General features: G+C 38.6%; 5 protein-coding genes and 3 non-coding genes across 8 annotated transcripts; 2 read left to right on the top strand and 6 right to left on the bottom strand.

The window, feature by feature from the left end:
• Positions 1–1733: 1733 nt before the first annotated feature.
• Positions 1734–4113, bottom strand: LOC106372749. The gene is made up of 4 exons (XM_013813039.3): positions 3368–4113; positions 3008–3278; positions 2600–2755; positions 1734–2485 (listed from the first exon to the last, which is right to left on the bottom strand). The coding sequence occupies exons 1-4, from the start codon at positions 3539–3541 to the stop codon at positions 1923–1925; spliced, it is 1164 nt and encodes a 387-aa protein (XP_013668493.2). The 5' UTR covers positions 3542–4113; the 3' UTR covers positions 1734–1922.
• Positions 4114–5894: 1781 nt separating this feature from the next.
• LOC125586797 lies at positions 5895–5990 on the bottom strand. The gene has a single exon (XR_007323325.1). It is a non-coding gene; the product is annotated as a small nucleolar RNA snoR27 (small nucleolar RNA).
• A 54-nt stretch (positions 5991–6044) lies between these two features.
• On the bottom strand, positions 6045–6139 carry LOC125586798. Its single transcript, XR_007323326.1, has one exon. It is a non-coding gene; the product is annotated as a small nucleolar RNA snoR27 (small nucleolar RNA).
• Positions 6140–6178: 39 nt separating this feature from the next.
• LOC125586795 lies at positions 6179–6272 on the bottom strand. Its single transcript, XR_007323323.1, has one exon. It is a non-coding gene; the product is annotated as a small nucleolar RNA snoR26 (small nucleolar RNA).
• A 574-nt stretch (positions 6273–6846) lies between these two features.
• LOC106451075 (protein transport protein yos1-like) lies at positions 6847–8139 on the bottom strand. Its single transcript, XM_048754061.1, has one exon. It carries the CDS (start codon positions 7868–7870, stop codon positions 7634–7636), a length of 237 nt encoding a protein of 78 aa, XP_048610018.1. The 5' UTR covers positions 7871–8139; the 3' UTR covers positions 6847–7633.
• On the top strand, positions 6861–7556 carry LOC106362450 (heme-binding protein 2-like). The gene has a single exon (XM_048754060.1). The coding sequence runs from the start codon at positions 6861–6863 to the stop codon at positions 7464–7466; it is 606 nt and encodes a 201-aa protein (XP_048610017.1). The 3' UTR covers positions 7467–7556.
• Positions 8140–8381: 242 nt separating the features above from the next.
• On the top strand, positions 8382–10562 carry LOC106358619 (ribosome biogenesis regulatory protein homolog). The gene is made up of 6 exons (XM_048755413.1): positions 8382–8396; positions 8572–8697; positions 8913–8964; positions 9089–9217; positions 9309–9426; positions 9517–10562. Exons 1-6 carry the CDS (start codon positions 8382–8384, stop codon positions 9764–9766), a joined length of 690 nt encoding a protein of 229 aa, XP_048611370.1. The 3' UTR covers positions 9767–10562.
• A 2822-nt stretch (positions 10563–13384) lies between these two features.
• Positions 13385–15916, bottom strand: LOC106372752 (protein SSUH2 homolog). The gene is made up of 7 exons (XM_013813042.3): positions 15679–15916; positions 15412–15600; positions 15293–15344; positions 14850–15181; positions 14641–14782; positions 14433–14558; positions 13385–13909 (listed from the first exon to the last, which is right to left on the bottom strand). Exons 1-7 carry the CDS (start codon positions 15698–15700, stop codon positions 13525–13527), a joined length of 1248 nt encoding a protein of 415 aa, XP_013668496.1. The 5' UTR covers positions 15701–15916; the 3' UTR covers positions 13385–13524.

Here is a 15916-nt window from a genome sequence, read left to right as displayed (position 1 = left end):
GGTGTTTGATTAAATGCCTGAGACAACTCTCCTAGGCTTTTAGTATACTTTGCCAAAGACATTTGTTGTTAAAGGTGCTAAGATAGCTAATAGACTTGTTAGTAATGATTGCTTTCATATTATTCAACCAAAGACATTTGATGTTTGAGATATGTTAGCAAATGAGCATTTATCTAGACATAGAGCTTGCTTAGAATTGTGTCTAGGCTTAAGGTTGATAGTTTGATTGATCATTTGCCATCCTTAGTTCGATACTTGATCACCCAAGGTCTAATCCCTATGCCCATGAGTTCTCTTTTCCCTTAGTCAAGAAAGTATCATTTTGTTATTGTTTTCTAGTATTAGTAGTAGTTTAAAACCCATCTAAATCATTGGTTGCACTTATATTAAGTGAGTACTTGCATTCTCAGTGCTTTGATATCCCTCAGAACTGGTTCGACAATCACTATACTACATCATTTGTCTTAGGAGCCTTGAAAACTCCTAACATCACTGAGCACGGAGTAAAATGTCCATGTCCGTCGAACCTGCCAGAGCAGACGCAACAGCACCAATGACATTGGCCTTGGAGTATATGTTAAGCCGCAAAGCAGTTGGGAAATAGCCCGGAGCAAACAGTCTCGTAGGCAATTGCATAGATGAATCATCATGTACGGCATCGACCGGTGGAGATGTCGGTGTCGTGGAGTCCATGGAGGAGGCCTTTTTATCTTCGTTCGAGTCGGAAACTACACAAGGAGATGATTGGTCATTTAAACATAAAAAATTTGGTGAAAGCCTGTTTACAGGGATCTAAAACAAACATCGACCCTGAATAAACTCTGCATTCCAATGGTAACATGCATAGTCTGATGAGAGGCCAGAGTCCAGTTCTGAAAAGAAGAAACATATAAAACCGTTCGCAGTACCTGGGTATCCGTTGGCCTTCCGCTGCCGGGCCTGCTCGCGGGGTGTGGGTGTGGATCTTCGACAGCGACGAGTTCGTCTGGGAAACCATAGCAATGAAAATCAAAGCCGATGCTGAGCTGCTGCAGTGAATCGAAACCGAAGACTACTAAAGTCGTCACGAGAGCTCGGAAGAAGACAAGACTTTTCGACTTTTAGGTTTAGCAGAATAATTCGATGGAGAGAGAGAAAGAGAATGGAGAAGAAAGCAGTTTAATTACCGCGGTGGTTTGCGGGTGAGAAGTAACTCGGCGCGTCTGTCTTGGGAATCGCGACAGTCTCTCTCACGTGAGAAGGCTTCAGTGGCAAGGTCGCAATTTATAAGACAGATGAGGGTGTGATGCGTCTTTGCTGGATGAGTTGTATAGGGTCGAAAATGAACGCGACCCAAAGCGAAAATAAAAACTAAAGCGGACCCAAAGCCCAAAATAAAAACTTACATGCCACCCACTTTGCCAATATCTTCAGTTGTTAAGTCCTTTTTTTGGTCAACAGAAACATATGATTGGTGAGTTGGTGAGCCAATTCAGGTGGACAGCTTAAATGATTTACAAAAATGTTTTAACTTTTATATAAGAAATTATATTATGTTGTTCATTGGAAGTTATGGTCTAACTTGAGTTACAAGTAGTTTTCATTCATTTCTCTCTCTAAGCTCTAAAACTATGTTAGGCCTAGCATATATATGAATCTTTTGATAGCAGAAGTATACACTCAGTAACATATTTTAATATAGGGCAGAATACACAAATGATTCTTCGGCTTTACATTGAAAGCTATGAAAAAACTTGGAGAAGCTGTAGTACTTGGCTTGATTCAGATAGTTTTAGTTGTAAAGGACATCTTAAATAAAGAAAAAAAAAACTCATATTCACTTAACATGAAGAACTAGTTAGGAGCCAAATAAAGAAATGAAGGATTGCATTCTTTCAAAACTGTGTGATCTACATTACTGTTAAAGCTTTCTAGAAGCCTGCTTAGGCTAACTGAAAGGAACAGTTTGATGGTTGTGGCAGGCAAGGGTCTGGCATTCCTTGACAAGCAATATCGAAATCGACAAGCACTTCCGAGTATGGAAAGTTGTCGCTCAGAAAATCAATATCAAACAAATCAACTTCTGCTTCAGAGCCAGATGAAGAAGTCGAAACAAAATCTCCAGAAGCAGGTGGAGATAAGTTCGTTGTGGCATCAATGTCATCGAAGTTGAGCCTTCCTTTCACATGATCTCTTTTACTCGACATATTTGCGTTAGACTTAACAGGGGAGAAAGAAGAAACCATATGGCTCCTTTCCACAGTATAAGAAGGATTTTGCTTGTGGGGACTGACTGTGATTCTCTCCTTAGTGACGATTGTGCAGTTTGTAGGAGTAACAGACACATCACTCTGAGGAGAGGCTTGATTTTGTGGTGTACTCAGACAAGATGGATTGGTCGGAGGTGACACGTCTGATCTGGTAAACAAACACTTTGCCACACTTGATGTAATATGAGATGACTCATTAGCTACATTGTTATCCACGGGTGGTATCTTTTTCCTCCCTGTAATAAAGAAAAGAAGACACAATACAAACGTTTTAAGGACAACCGATGGAGACTTAAAAAAAAAGGTATCAACATTCAAATGAAAAGAACAAGAGTTTGCAGTAGACCGACCTTTATTAGAAACAGAAGAAGCAGCTTCTAGAGAAACCTCAGGACTCTTTCGCTTTTTGGTAATAGATTGACTAGAGGGAGCTGTGAAATTCCCAACTCTTTTGTTTCCTGGCAATGATGCTGGCATGAGATTAGGCGTGTTGTGCCCTGTGCCGCCTGAAAATAAGAAATATATCATTTTCCATTAGAAAAAAAAATAAAATCAGGATACAACAAGCAAGATCAGGTTATTTTATATAATTTCTTTGGATACAAATGAACCAAGTGTGAGACTCTGGCACAATAAAGAAACCTTACTTGTACATAAATTGCAAAACCATAACGGATAATAACAAAACAATCAGCTCAAGCAGCTTCAGTCTCTAAACCAGACCGTGTGGCAATAACTCAAAAGCAGTAGTATAGTACCTGAAGGAGAGACGCTGATGTTGTTTGGTTGAGAAGTAGAGGCAACCATTTGAGTAGCCGCGTGAGCTGCCGTCGTAATCGCCGGAGGTGGAAGAGCAGATGCGGTGGAGTTGTAAGCGTTCATTACATCCTGCATCCCATGTAATAGATTCTGAACGCGAGTCTTCTCTTGATCAAGTCTCGCATTCTCTTGATCCACAGTGGCTTTGAGCTCCTTGAGGCTGATGTATTCGTTCAAGATATCATCCAGTGGTATCAAACTGCACGGAGCCTAAAGAAACAGAGAGAATCTAATAAGAAAACCATTAAAAGAGGATTAAAAATATAAAATAAAAAAATTTCAGATGAGTATTATTTTACTTCACGGAGTGGAGATTTGGAGATGAGAGAAGAAGCTTCGGATCTGAAGATGGATCGGGTTTCTAAGAATCGATTGTCGCATAGGTATCGATCCACGAGGTAAGCGACTTGAACTGGAGTCACTTTACCCTTCCCTACACGCTCTGAGCTCTTGGATCTGTTCGACCTCGCCATTTTTCTCCGATATAAGATTCGAAGTGAAGCGATCTAACAAAGAGAACAAAACAAAACGGGAGTGGAGATAGTCTGGAATGTATATATATAGAGAGAGGAGATTATTAGAAGAAGTAAACGAAGGAGCGGGAGGGGAGCGGGAACATTTTCGAGCGCCACTGGATACGGTTTAATTTCGCATTTTTGCGTCTGGTTCTCGCGGTAAAAATCCATTTTTTTTTTCCTAAGGGTCAAAATTAGAGAACTTAACCGTCCGGTTTAAAGTGTTTGCGCTTACTAATTGGGCCGGTTTGTCTACACAAATAAATCCTAGTGGTTTTCTATCGTTGGATTAATAATGTCAAGCAGTCTACGAATATGATAAAATAACGTTTGTTTTCAATGGTAGATTGTGATTTTATTAGCTTGTATACATCTAGAATTGGTGTATTTAATATTTTTATTTTTTCCACTGAATGATGCTTATATTTTTTTATTTCGAAATGGTATTTTATATTTTTTTTTTTTAATTTTGAATTGGTATTTTATAAAGCATATTATTTTGAGTGATAAATGTATAATTTTGAAATGTTAACGGTTTAATTATGTGAAATATGAAGGTAATAGTCATGAATAGGGCCTAATAAACGGGAAAATGGGTTTTTAATTCCCCGAGTATTTGTAATTAATACTTTTAATACCCAACTACTGTTTGCACATATTTAATCCTCAAGTAAATGTTGACCATGCAAAATTAAACTCTAAAAATTCTACGGTTAGTTTTATCACGGAGACGTTAGTTCTAATAGAAGAAAATTCGAGTTTTGTCTTCTGAAACTTAAAAAATTCCTAAAATTATTCCTCATATGATTCCGGAGGAGAAGAGGTGAATTCCGGCGAGAACTAGACAATTAGGACGATTACAAAGGAAGACCATGATTTTTTGTTTAGTTACACAACAAATGTCCTTTGAATTTTTCTCATTGTTGCCATTGAAGTGAACGTTCAAGTAAGTGTCAACAAGGCAAAGAAAGAAAGAAAAAACAACAATCCAAAGGACGTTCAGGTTAATGTGTCCCGACAAAAGTGGAGTGGCTGATTCTAACATCGTTGAGCTCATCCATCTAAGCTTCTCGGCTTTGGCGACCCATTACAAGACTCCCTCGAGCTTGACACGTAAAGTTTGCCGCGCAACTATGCTGAGCAAACCGGTTAATCAAGCCAAACCCAGCTGAGCTTATAAATCAAGATCTTTTGTTCATCGATGAGCATCAATATAAAATTGATACTTGTGTTAAGGTGAGAACTGATATTTGTGTTTTTATTTCAAAGGAGCAACGAAGAAGAAAGAGATTACTTAAATGGAGAATTGGATATGTTTCATCTTCTGTACAATTCAATCACATTAATATCATCTTGAAACATAAAGACTCGATCTTTACCAAAATAAATAGAAAAAGACTACTATGAAACAGAGCAAAAAGACTACCCATATCAAACCAGAGCTACACCTCCTAGGCTGCAACTTCATTTGATAAATGTGGTAGCTCTGCAATAATAGATGATTGATTATGAGTTCCTCTCAAGTTACTTTTAAGGTCATAATCTTTAGACTTAGTTACTAACATCATGCTCTTTTAGATCCAAGGAGAAGTATGTGTAGGAAGCTTCTCTACGTGAACGTCTTTTAGATCGTAGCTTTTTCTTTGTTTCCCTTGTTGACATCTACTTGAACACTTCAATGGCAACAATGAGCAAAATTCTAAGGAGATTTGTTGTGTAACTGAACAAAAATAATCATGTTTTTCATTCTTAATTGCGGGAGTTCGCCCCTTCTCCTCCGGATTTGTACGAGGAATCAGTTTTAGAGATTTTTTAGGTTTCAAAAGACAAACACTGATTTTTTTTCTTAATAGAACTAACTTTTCCGTGAAAAAAGTTAACAGTTGACTTTTTAAAGTTTAATTTTGCCCAGTCAACATGTACTTAAAGATTAAATATGTGCAATAATTAGTTGGATTTTAAAATTGTTAATTACAAATACCTGGGGAATTAAAAACCCATTTTCCCCCTAATAAACGTATAATTCTGATATGTTAACGGTTTAACTATGTGAATGAATAAGGGTAATAGTCCATTTGCTGCAGCCCAGCTCGTTTCTGCTAAATATTATTCACCATCATATTGACTGATATTTTTTCATCTGTATACACAATGTTTATGAAAGTGTGGTTTCTAAAACAATATTCATTGGTTCGCCTTATCATTTGTGAAAATTTCTGACATTGGACATCTATAGTTAACCCATAGTTTAGCTATCTTAATGTATTTTTGCAAAACAACAAGGTCAGTATCGTGAACAGATCAACTGAATATCAGATCTCAGCGTTTTCTGTTAGTATCTGCAACTCCTATTTCGGAGATTTTAAGATAGATAACGCAGTTTTTCAATTAACATCATGGATCTGATTCTAACATCAACCGAAAGCTATCACCATTACATGTATATAAAAAAAAAGCAAAAGATGGATCTCAGTTTTTATTGTTTCTTCAAACTCCTTGAACGAGATTTGCAGATAGATAACGCAGTTTAGTAAACCAATCAATCATCGATCCAATCAGTGAATGCAAAACCAAAAAGAACACGCAAACGAAGAGAAGCATCTCAGAATCGAAAACCCCATTTTTATCTTCACTAGCAATCAAAGTGCAAGGATAACAATTTTTCATGGAATTCATCACCGATTGCTCCACCACCCTCGAACTAGAAAGAACAAAATAAGCCTCTAGAAAAAAATCTATCTAAACTAATCGTAACCCATCAAACATCAGACGAAGGAATCAGTCAGCCAAGGCTTGGAGAAATATTTATACATGGCGCCGACAAAAAAAAAAACAAGACAAAACCCTACTCTTCTGTTTGGTAACGAAAATATCTTAATCGATAGTACGGACAGGACTAAACCTTTGCTACTCTAACTGCGTGCCGTTTTTTGGCTTTCACATCTGCAAAAAACATACGTGCCGTTCTGAAACAACCGAGCATGGGCCTTACCACCGAGCATGGGCCTTACCACCGAAGGAAGTAAACTCTCTGAACCACCACACAAAACAGAGACGTGTCAAAACTGCTTCTGTCTAAATCTTGGCCACCATGCAAATAGTAACAATGACGCGTCGTTACAAACTTCTCGATGTTTCCAAACATTCCATTTGAGTTTATCCATATCTTCGTTATATACACAACCTTATCAAACGCTTGCTTTTAACAACCGCAAGAACCAAACTGATAAATAACAAAACCTGTGGGAAACCTTTTTTTTTTGGTAAAGCTTACATAATGGGAATAGTATTTGGTAAAATCTCCGTGGAGACACCCAAATACACCGTGGTCAAATCCGGCGACGGTTACGAGATCCGTGAGTATCCACCCGCCGTTGCGGCCGAGATCACTTACGATCCTTCCGAGTTCAAAGACAACAAAGACGGCGGGTTCTCGGTCTTGGCCAAGTACATAGGCGTGTTCGGCAAACCGGAGAACCAGAAGCCGGAGAAGATCGCCATGACAGCTCCGGTGATCACCAAGGAAGGGGAGAAGATCGCCATGACAGCTCCGGTTGTGACCAAGGAAGAAGGAGGAGGAGGAGAGAAGAAGACGGTGACGATGCAGTTTCTGTTGCCTGAAGTGTACAAGAAGGCTGAGGACGCGCCGCGTCCGACTGACGAGAGGGTGGTGATTAGGGAGGAGGGAGGGAGGAAGTACGGCGTTGTCACGTTCAGTGGAACCGCGGCGGAGAGTGTGGTGGGGGAGAAGGTGGAGAAGCTGAGGAGTGATCTCGAGAGAGATGGGTTTAAGATCACCGGAGATTACGTCCTTGCTAGGTATAATCCTCCGTGGACGTTGCCTCCTTTCAAGACCAACGAAGTCATGATTCCTGTTGAATGAAGAACACTCTATCCAACGTCTTTTCAGAACAATAATGTATACAATGCCAGGTTTTGAATTTTAATGAATCAACGAACAAAGTTCTTGTTCCGACAAGGGTGAACAAAAAAAAAAAAGAAGAGAAGTGTGTTTGGGTTGAATTATTAGAATCTAATTTTATTTTGTTTTTAACCGGAGAAGAGCTTAAAAACGATGACGATTAAGTTGAAGAGCATGAGAGGAAGCCTCATGTAGTGGCAGGCGTGGATGAGACCGACGATTTGGCCTTTGAGGGAGTTTCTTTTGCCGGTTTGGTGAAGCTCTGTGAGTGTCCATCCTCTGGGAGCCAAGAAACGGTCTTCGTTGAGTATAGCAAGTGCGTTGGCGAATAGCAGTAACCCTTCCATTAGCGTCCAGAACCCCATGATGATTTATCTGTAATACGCAACACCAAATGGTTGAGAAAGATCAAGAATCATGGGGTAAAGAGAGAGAGAGATAATCTCTTCAGCAAGCAACATAATCACCTAAGCATTTTAGATCATACAGATTACATTTTTTTCAATCAAGCTCCAAATTTATTCATAGATTAATTGACTCACATTCAATCTTAACTATACTAATCTCTTATTTAAAGGATTTCTAGTTAAATTTAAGGCTAACTCATCGATTCATTGATCTCCCCCTAACCTCAGATCCCAAGACTACAGATTTCAAAGCTAAGATAGACGTTTCCACCATGAGAACTAAGAGAGAGAGAGATACTTACATGTGTGTCGAAATCCACGGCGTCGAGAATCGAATTGAATCGAGATTGATGATGGGTTATAGATCTTGTTGAAGATCACCAAACCTGCAAATATGATTTGAGTAAACCATAACCGGTTTTTTCGAGGGTTGACCCGACTAGAAGATGTTCGGGTCAGGACCCGATTTATGATTCTGTTCATCGTATTCTATTTTAATATTTGTATGATCAATTAATAACCAACAAATCAGAGTGGCGCAGCGGAAGCGTGGTGGGTCCTTAATCCACAGGTCCCAGGATCGAAACCTGGCTATGATAATTATTAATATTTTTTTATTATTTTTCAAATATCCCGAAACCCTAACAAACTAAAAAAAGGTTGTTTCTTCTTCTTCTTCTGAGGCAATAGCTGATACTCTTTTCAACTTATCTTCTACTGAGACTAGTGATGGTCCCCTTGTCCAATTGCCTCCTCCTTCCACCAAACTTCCTAGAGATAAACATGTAACCTCCCTTTTTTTTTTACTCTTCACTATCTCCACTCTCATGAGACAGTGTGTGCGATGAATCAGCACATGTATGTTATGAGCCTTTCCAGAAGACAGAACAGAACAGCAGATTTGGAATCTTGCCTGTTTGCGTTTTGCTTGTCACTTCATCTTTTGAATGTACTACTATAATCATATCCTATAACGTTCTCCTTTTTTTTTCTCTCCTAGCTTCCAAGGCCTAAGCCTCCTACAAAGTGGGAAGAGTTTGCTCTCAAGAAAGGTAAAGCTGATTTAGAGAGTTTATTTTTGTGGATTTCAAGTTTTATTCTATTCAGATTTAATAGGTTAACAACCTCTTTGTTCTACAGTTCGATGATAAATTTGTTTTTGGTTCTGTTTCTTAGGTATACAGAAGCGCAAGAAGGACAAGATTGTATACGACGAAACAACTGATCAGTTTAAGCGTCGCCATGGTTACGACCGTGTTAACGATGATAACGATATCCCCATTATCGAGGCCAAGGCATCAGATGGTAGGTCTTGCGCTAAAAAAAACACTTTCCTATCTTTTGCTTTAGATTATGTTGTTAGTTTCTTGATGAAACCAAGTTCGCTTAACTGCAGAACCAGGAGAAGACCCTTTTGCCAAGAGACTAGATGATAAAAAGAAGAGAGTTGGAAAGCAAGAAAAGAACAGATTACAGAATCTGAAGACAGCTGCAAAAGCTGGTGCTTTACCGAGGTAATATTAACAACTTCTTAGATTAGCATTATCATACCACCATGTTTTATGGTTTTGATAACTGAAGATCCAAACGGGTTTCACTTGCAGCCATGTCCAACTTGCTGTAACCGCATTGCCCATATCAGGCACCAAAACTCGGCCACAGAAAATTGGAAAGGAGCCACTTGGTGATGTAGCTGGTTTAGCTGCTACTTCAACCGCTAGTGGTGGTAAATTCGATAAAAAGCTGCCTGGAGAAAAACCTCCTAAGAAGCAAGGCAAACACCACAAGGTTCATCATCAGTCATCAGTCATCTTCACCTTCCGTTTTAGTCAATTTGTATTTTCTAATTTGTAGGAATTTTTCGCAGTTTTTTTTTTTTTTTTTTTTTTTTTTTGAATTATACACAGTTTTCCCAAAGGTTTCTCAGTCCCAAGGGACTAATCTGTGTCGCTGTGGCCCGAATGTTAAATTTCGCAGTGGCCGGGAATCGAACTCAGGTGGCAGTACTCACAGCTGTGAACCCTCTACCACCAGAGCTAGATGCCCCGGTTAGTATTTACCGGTTGTACCAAGATACGGAATGGTCAACGAGGAAAAAGAACAGACTAATAAAGTACTTGGCAAGTTATTGTGAAAGCATTCACATAAGATCCTCAACGTTGGAATGGTAAAATCGAAAAAACTTCTCATCTCTCTCTCTCTGGTTTTGGTCTCTTGCCTCTGATATTATTTGTATATGTGAGTTAGGCGATAAACATGTACAACGACAAGAAGGAGAAGAAGAAGTCAGGGAAATCAGATAAGTTGAAAGTTAAGAAAGACATTACCAAGAAGAAGCCTTATGCCAACAAAGCCAAGTGAAGAGACTCCACCTGGTTTTATTTACTTCTCTCTATCGCATAACAAGATGTTACAAGAGTCTGTATTTCGTATACTATATTTATGTTATAATTTTTTTGATACCAGAACACAATTTAGAACTATAAGTTTGTAGAAAGCAATCTCTCTTCTAGGCATTTGGATTCTGTTAGTTTGGTCTTTTCGAGTTGGTTAGGTTGGAATTCATTTAGTTTGGTTTGCCTGTAAACTGAACTGAAAAAATTGGTTTGATTTCCGGTTAGTTTAGTTTCAAAATTTATACTAAATTTAACCAAACTTTTTTGAATTCGATTAAATTCCGGTTTAATAGGTCGTCGAAAAGATCTCGGAGACCCGCCACTAGTTAAATATTTTTTTTAATTAGGTTAAGTTTAGTTAGTTTGATTTGAATTTTTTATATTAGTTTGGTAAAGGAAAATATTTTAAAAGAAAACTAGGGTCGGCCCGCCCTACGGGCGGGAATATGATTCAAAAAATAATTTAAATAGTTAAAGTAAATATTTTTTTATTTTTGTTTAATATTTGTTTTTATTTTAAAATGTTTTGTTCTATATTACTATGAATCATTATTTATTGATTGTTATTCTTTATTCAATTTTATTCTTATTACAATTAACTAAAAATTTTCCTTACGGTAAATAAGATTTTATATCAGAAATTTTATTCTGTTTTTATTTTCATGGTGTAGAATTGTTGATTTATTTGTTTAATTTTAATTTATCTAGTTTTATTCATTTTCTTATATTAATTTATATCGTGTGTCTCTTATTCGACTATATAACTATGTTTTTTTTACACAGTTGTGGATCTATGTTTATAGTATTTTTTAAAACATTCTTGACATAAATATGCAAAATACATTCTACATTTATTTAGTTACAATAAGTTCAAATCTCTTTTGTATAAAAAACAATTTTCATTTTTCTTTTTATATTTATTTTTTGTTTCTGTATTTTATTCCATTTTTCCTAACAAATATATTTGATTTTTGATTATCTATAATTTTTGTGCTGTGGTAAATCTTTTTAATCTATTATGTAATACTATCTTTTAAAATAGTATAACTCCAAATCTGAAACCAATGTCTTAAAGTTAAAACTAATAGTTCTTTACATATAATAAGTCAAATCGATAGTTGTTTCCTCAAAAAGATGGAGGAATTAATTGTATTATAATCTACCAAAATTTAAAATAAAATAATTGCTGTCTACATAAAGTTTGAGTATCTCATATTGATTCTGGCTCTACCTAGTGAAACAACCGTATTGCAAATAAGATAATACGTTAAAAGAAAATGATGAGCATCTACATTTGTATTCAAAGGATCAGACTTTAGACGGAGACCAAACTCACATGATCAATCTGCCGCGTAGCAGGCGTGACCATCCCATCAACAGCCTTAGTCAAATCACTGTAATAACTCTCCGGAACAGTAGACTTCTTCTTCTCCGCACCGGAGAGAGAGAGAACCAAAGCTTAGGCCTCAGCACAGGAGGTATCCCTTTCCTAATCAACCTCTTCAACGTGATCGCATACTCAAAGCAGATATCTTCAGTGACGTCTTCAATGCGATACCACCGTCTCCGATCAATAGAATATCCGGCTGGAGATACCAGTCAGTTCCTTTGCTGGCTTCGAGAGCCCACCAGACTCTCCCTTGGCTCCTCACTTTCTCTCTGACTTAGTTCAAGACGTTGACGTCGTCGACGTTTCCTTCCACCGTGAAACTGTATAGGTCCTGGAATTTGACGACAGTGTTGGCTCGTCGGGCGTGGATGCTGGGGCGGGATGGGGATTTGGGATTGGAGCTCCGTTCTTAAGTCTCTTTTGCTTTGGATACCAAACATCGTGGGTTCTTGTCTGATTTTTTCTCGTCAGTTTCGGACCAATCACGAACATGTCAAGAGGAAAAAACAGAGGAAATGAAAAGGAAGCTCCTTTCTTGTTTGGATTTAAATTTTTTTATTAAAAGTTGTAATCTTTCAATATTATAATGGTGTCACGTTCTGCAAACGTTATCTCTCTCTAATCTTCATCTCTACGCAGTCAAAAAAAATTTTTGAATTAAAAAATCAGAATCAAAAGAAGAAGCCAAAAACAAATGATCTGGTGAGGAACAGTAACACTAAAAATGGAAAACAAAAGTTATAATAAAACGATAACCCAGTAAACAATGACAAATTCGCTGTAGCGATCAAACACAGATCTAAAAACATGAAACGATGAACTTACATTAAGGTCAACCAGAAGCATGTCAACCCACATGAGCTCGCCACCGCGCTTCACATTTCTCGCCTCCCAGAACTGCAACAGCCGAGCCTCAATGACGCCGGAGCACCTGCCGGACTTCAAGTCGGAGAAGAACTCTCCAAATTGCCATAACAACACGATTCAGTATATCAGAGGAGGATGACTTACAAATGAGAAAGACTCACATATTTATACAGATTTCCCACCGTTTGAGAGTCGAGATCGACGCATTGAAGATCTCATAGTGGGCGTCTGAATTGATGAGAATAAACACACAAAGACGATAACGTATTCCGTTTCAGATCCGTGGAGAAGGTGGAGAGTCATCGTCGCCGTCAAACGAATAAGACGGAAGAACACAGATGACTCGCGGGATGAAATTAGGGTTTCACATGTGCGATTCCGGGCCGAGCAAACCGTCGGGAATGAAGCCCATATCACTAATCTCACGCAAATAGAGCATCTGTTCTAAGGGGCCCGTCAAATCTTTATTCTTCACGGCTAAGCAGATAACGCGCGACGAAGCCCACTAACGAATCTTCTTTAATGAAACGATGCGCTTTGAGGGGGGGGGGACGCGTGGCGGCAGGAGAGCGCTTGACTTTCCTACGTGGACGAACGTGAGAGAAACAAACACTTTTATATATATATAGATGTGGACTAACGGTTTACTGAACCGAAAATTATTTTTCTTTAATTGCTGAATTGAACCGAGAACTAAACCGGAGGCCTACTCTTGTTACAAAAAGGTTCCAGTGAGAGGAGAATTAATACGGACAAGTCCTGTTGATGTCCTCTTGTTCTTCACTTTTTCACTTCTTAGGATTGGTTAAGACTATCATGTACACATTTTCAAACCATCATATATGTATAAACCACACATTGCATTGCATGCTATGTTTTGTTTACATGCAATCTCTTTCCTTATTACGTGTTTCTTACATTCAAAGTAGAGAAGTTCAAAAGACCAACTCTGTGTGTTTTCAAACCTTTAACCACTCAAGACAAGGACACAAACCCCAGCAGAACCTCGCAGGGTAATAATCTTTCATGTAAATCTCTTTACCAAAACCGATAATGTAAAAGTTGAAGGCTTTCCCACGATCTTCCATCGTGACGCGTGTCACAGGCACAACAGATATGGCGTGTCTCTCGCAGACCACATTAGCAGTTGGTGGAACTTCAGCTCTCAACGAGATGACTTCTGAGGAGAACTTGTTTAAGAAGTACGAGTCTGCAAAGTAAGCTGGTGTGCACTGGTAAGCTTGTGTGTTGCAAAGCTGAACTCCTTCTGCTCTGTGGAACACCTCTTCTGGTACAGAACCAGCTCCTCTTGTTGCACTCACCTTTCGCTTGGACAGTGTCTTCCTGGCAAAACACAAAAAAAAAAAAATCAAGTCTTTTAGTAGGCCTGGAAAAAAAAAACTGGAACTGAATAGTTCATATATTTCTATATCCGAAAAAACCGAACCGAAAACAAAACGAGTACCCGAATATATTTTTAACATAACTCTATATATATATTACATTTAAAAAATCTATTATAAGTGTTGGGAAGTATTTAAAGAAACAAATCATCAAGAATATCCAAACTATATGAAAGTATCTATCCGAAATATCCAAAATAATCCAAATTATTCAAGATTTTTATCCAAATCATCATAATTACTCTGACATTTTATCGGAAATACCGATAATTTACCAAATTAACCGAACTGAACTAAAGATGAACAAATTTTTTAACCGAACCGGACCAAACTGGAACTATTTTTTTTTCCGGGTATTAGACCCGAACTACCCAACCAAAACCCAAACCGATACCCGAAACGCCTATGCTTATCTTTTAGTTTGCCACTTAAAGCCAATTTCATTTACTCATAAAAGAGCTTACCATCTTACAACTGCGATACTGCTTGTCAGAAGAGAGCCAGAACCATTACAAGTCTCGCATTTGATTAACCCGCGAGATTGGCAATTAGGACAAGGAAGCTTTCCTTCACCATTACATTCTCCACATCTGTGAGAGAAAAAAAGAAGGTTTACAGTTTGCAAACGCAACCATCAGACTGAAAGTTTACGTTCTTGAAATGAGACTTTACATCGAGTCCGATCCATCTTTATGAGCAATCAAACCTCTTCCATAACACTTAGAACACTTCATCACCTGATTCTCCTTGTAAAACCCAGGCTCTCCATCAGCATTGCACGTTGGACACACTACTTCTCCTCTTCCCGTGCAACCTATTAATCAAAATGCCCTCATCAGTATCATCCTAACCATAACTAAGGACATAAGAAAGAGTCTTACCTGTGCACTTGTCAACAGTCTCAGAATGAGGAACCGGGACTCGAGTCTCTTTGTAAGGGACAAAGAGAGTAGGAAACTGCGACCTCAGGTCTAATTGCCATAACTCAGGAGCAGATCCATGTTTCTTCCCATTGAAACTCCCACCGGTGAAAGGCACCGTCTGTGTCAAAGCTTCCCTCTCTTCGATAAAAGTGTCGAGAGTTCCCACATAGACATTGCAGTCTTCGACCGCACGGATCTTCCACGTGCGAGCAGGACGGCTTCCCCAACAGCAACGGTGGCCGATGTGATCAATGAGCAGCTCTCTTATCTCAATCTCATCAAGCACCTGCCTGAAGAAAAAAAAGTAAATAACATCAACATATGATCCGAACATGTGTAAAAGCTTTAATCTTTGAATCCTAACAAGAGCAATGAGATTAAAAGTAGGAACCTTTTTTTACCTTTGCAGTTCATGACCTGCTCCAGAGGCACTCGGGTAGCCAATAGCTTCCGCTGTGAAACAGAGCCAACAAAAAGGATGAAACTTTCACACTTTTAAGGATCAAAGTCAGAGACTTACGAGTGGGCAATGAAACAGGGGAGGTTAGAACGGGAGGATAGAGAGGCGGAGGATCGGAAACAGCGGAAGCGGAACGGACTTCCTCGACGGTGACGCCAGCTCCGGCGAAAGAGACGTTGTTACGAGCAGAGGAGATGTTTCTCTGAAGGTACTGGTACGAATCCCATCTCTCAGATTCCTTAGTTTTATCTGATCCAACAATAAATGATGAGAGAATTCAAAAACAGAGGAGGGGAGAAAGTTTGGTTCTTTTATTGAATTGAATACCTGAAAGCAGAGGCTTATCCATTGATCACCACCGATTCTCTCTCGCTCTCTCTCTGACTCTCTTTGTACTTATCAGAAACCGATATAAGAGAAGAAAGAAGAGATTTTTCTTTCTTACAGAGTAAGGAAACGCCAAAGTCAATTCCCATCCTTTTTGTTGCTTTCTTTCTCGTGATCACAAGTTTCATTTACACGAAACAGAGACAGAATAGATTTTCTTGTCGGGTCCAGCCTGGTC

The sequence above is a fragment of the Brassica napus genome, chromosome C4, assembly GCF_020379485.1.
Source record: "Brassica napus cultivar Da-Ae chromosome C4, Da-Ae, whole genome shotgun sequence".
Classification (NCBI taxonomy): domain Eukaryota; kingdom Viridiplantae; phylum Streptophyta; class Magnoliopsida; order Brassicales; family Brassicaceae; genus Brassica; species Brassica napus.
This window is presented reverse-complemented; position numbering and strand designations above follow the sequence as displayed.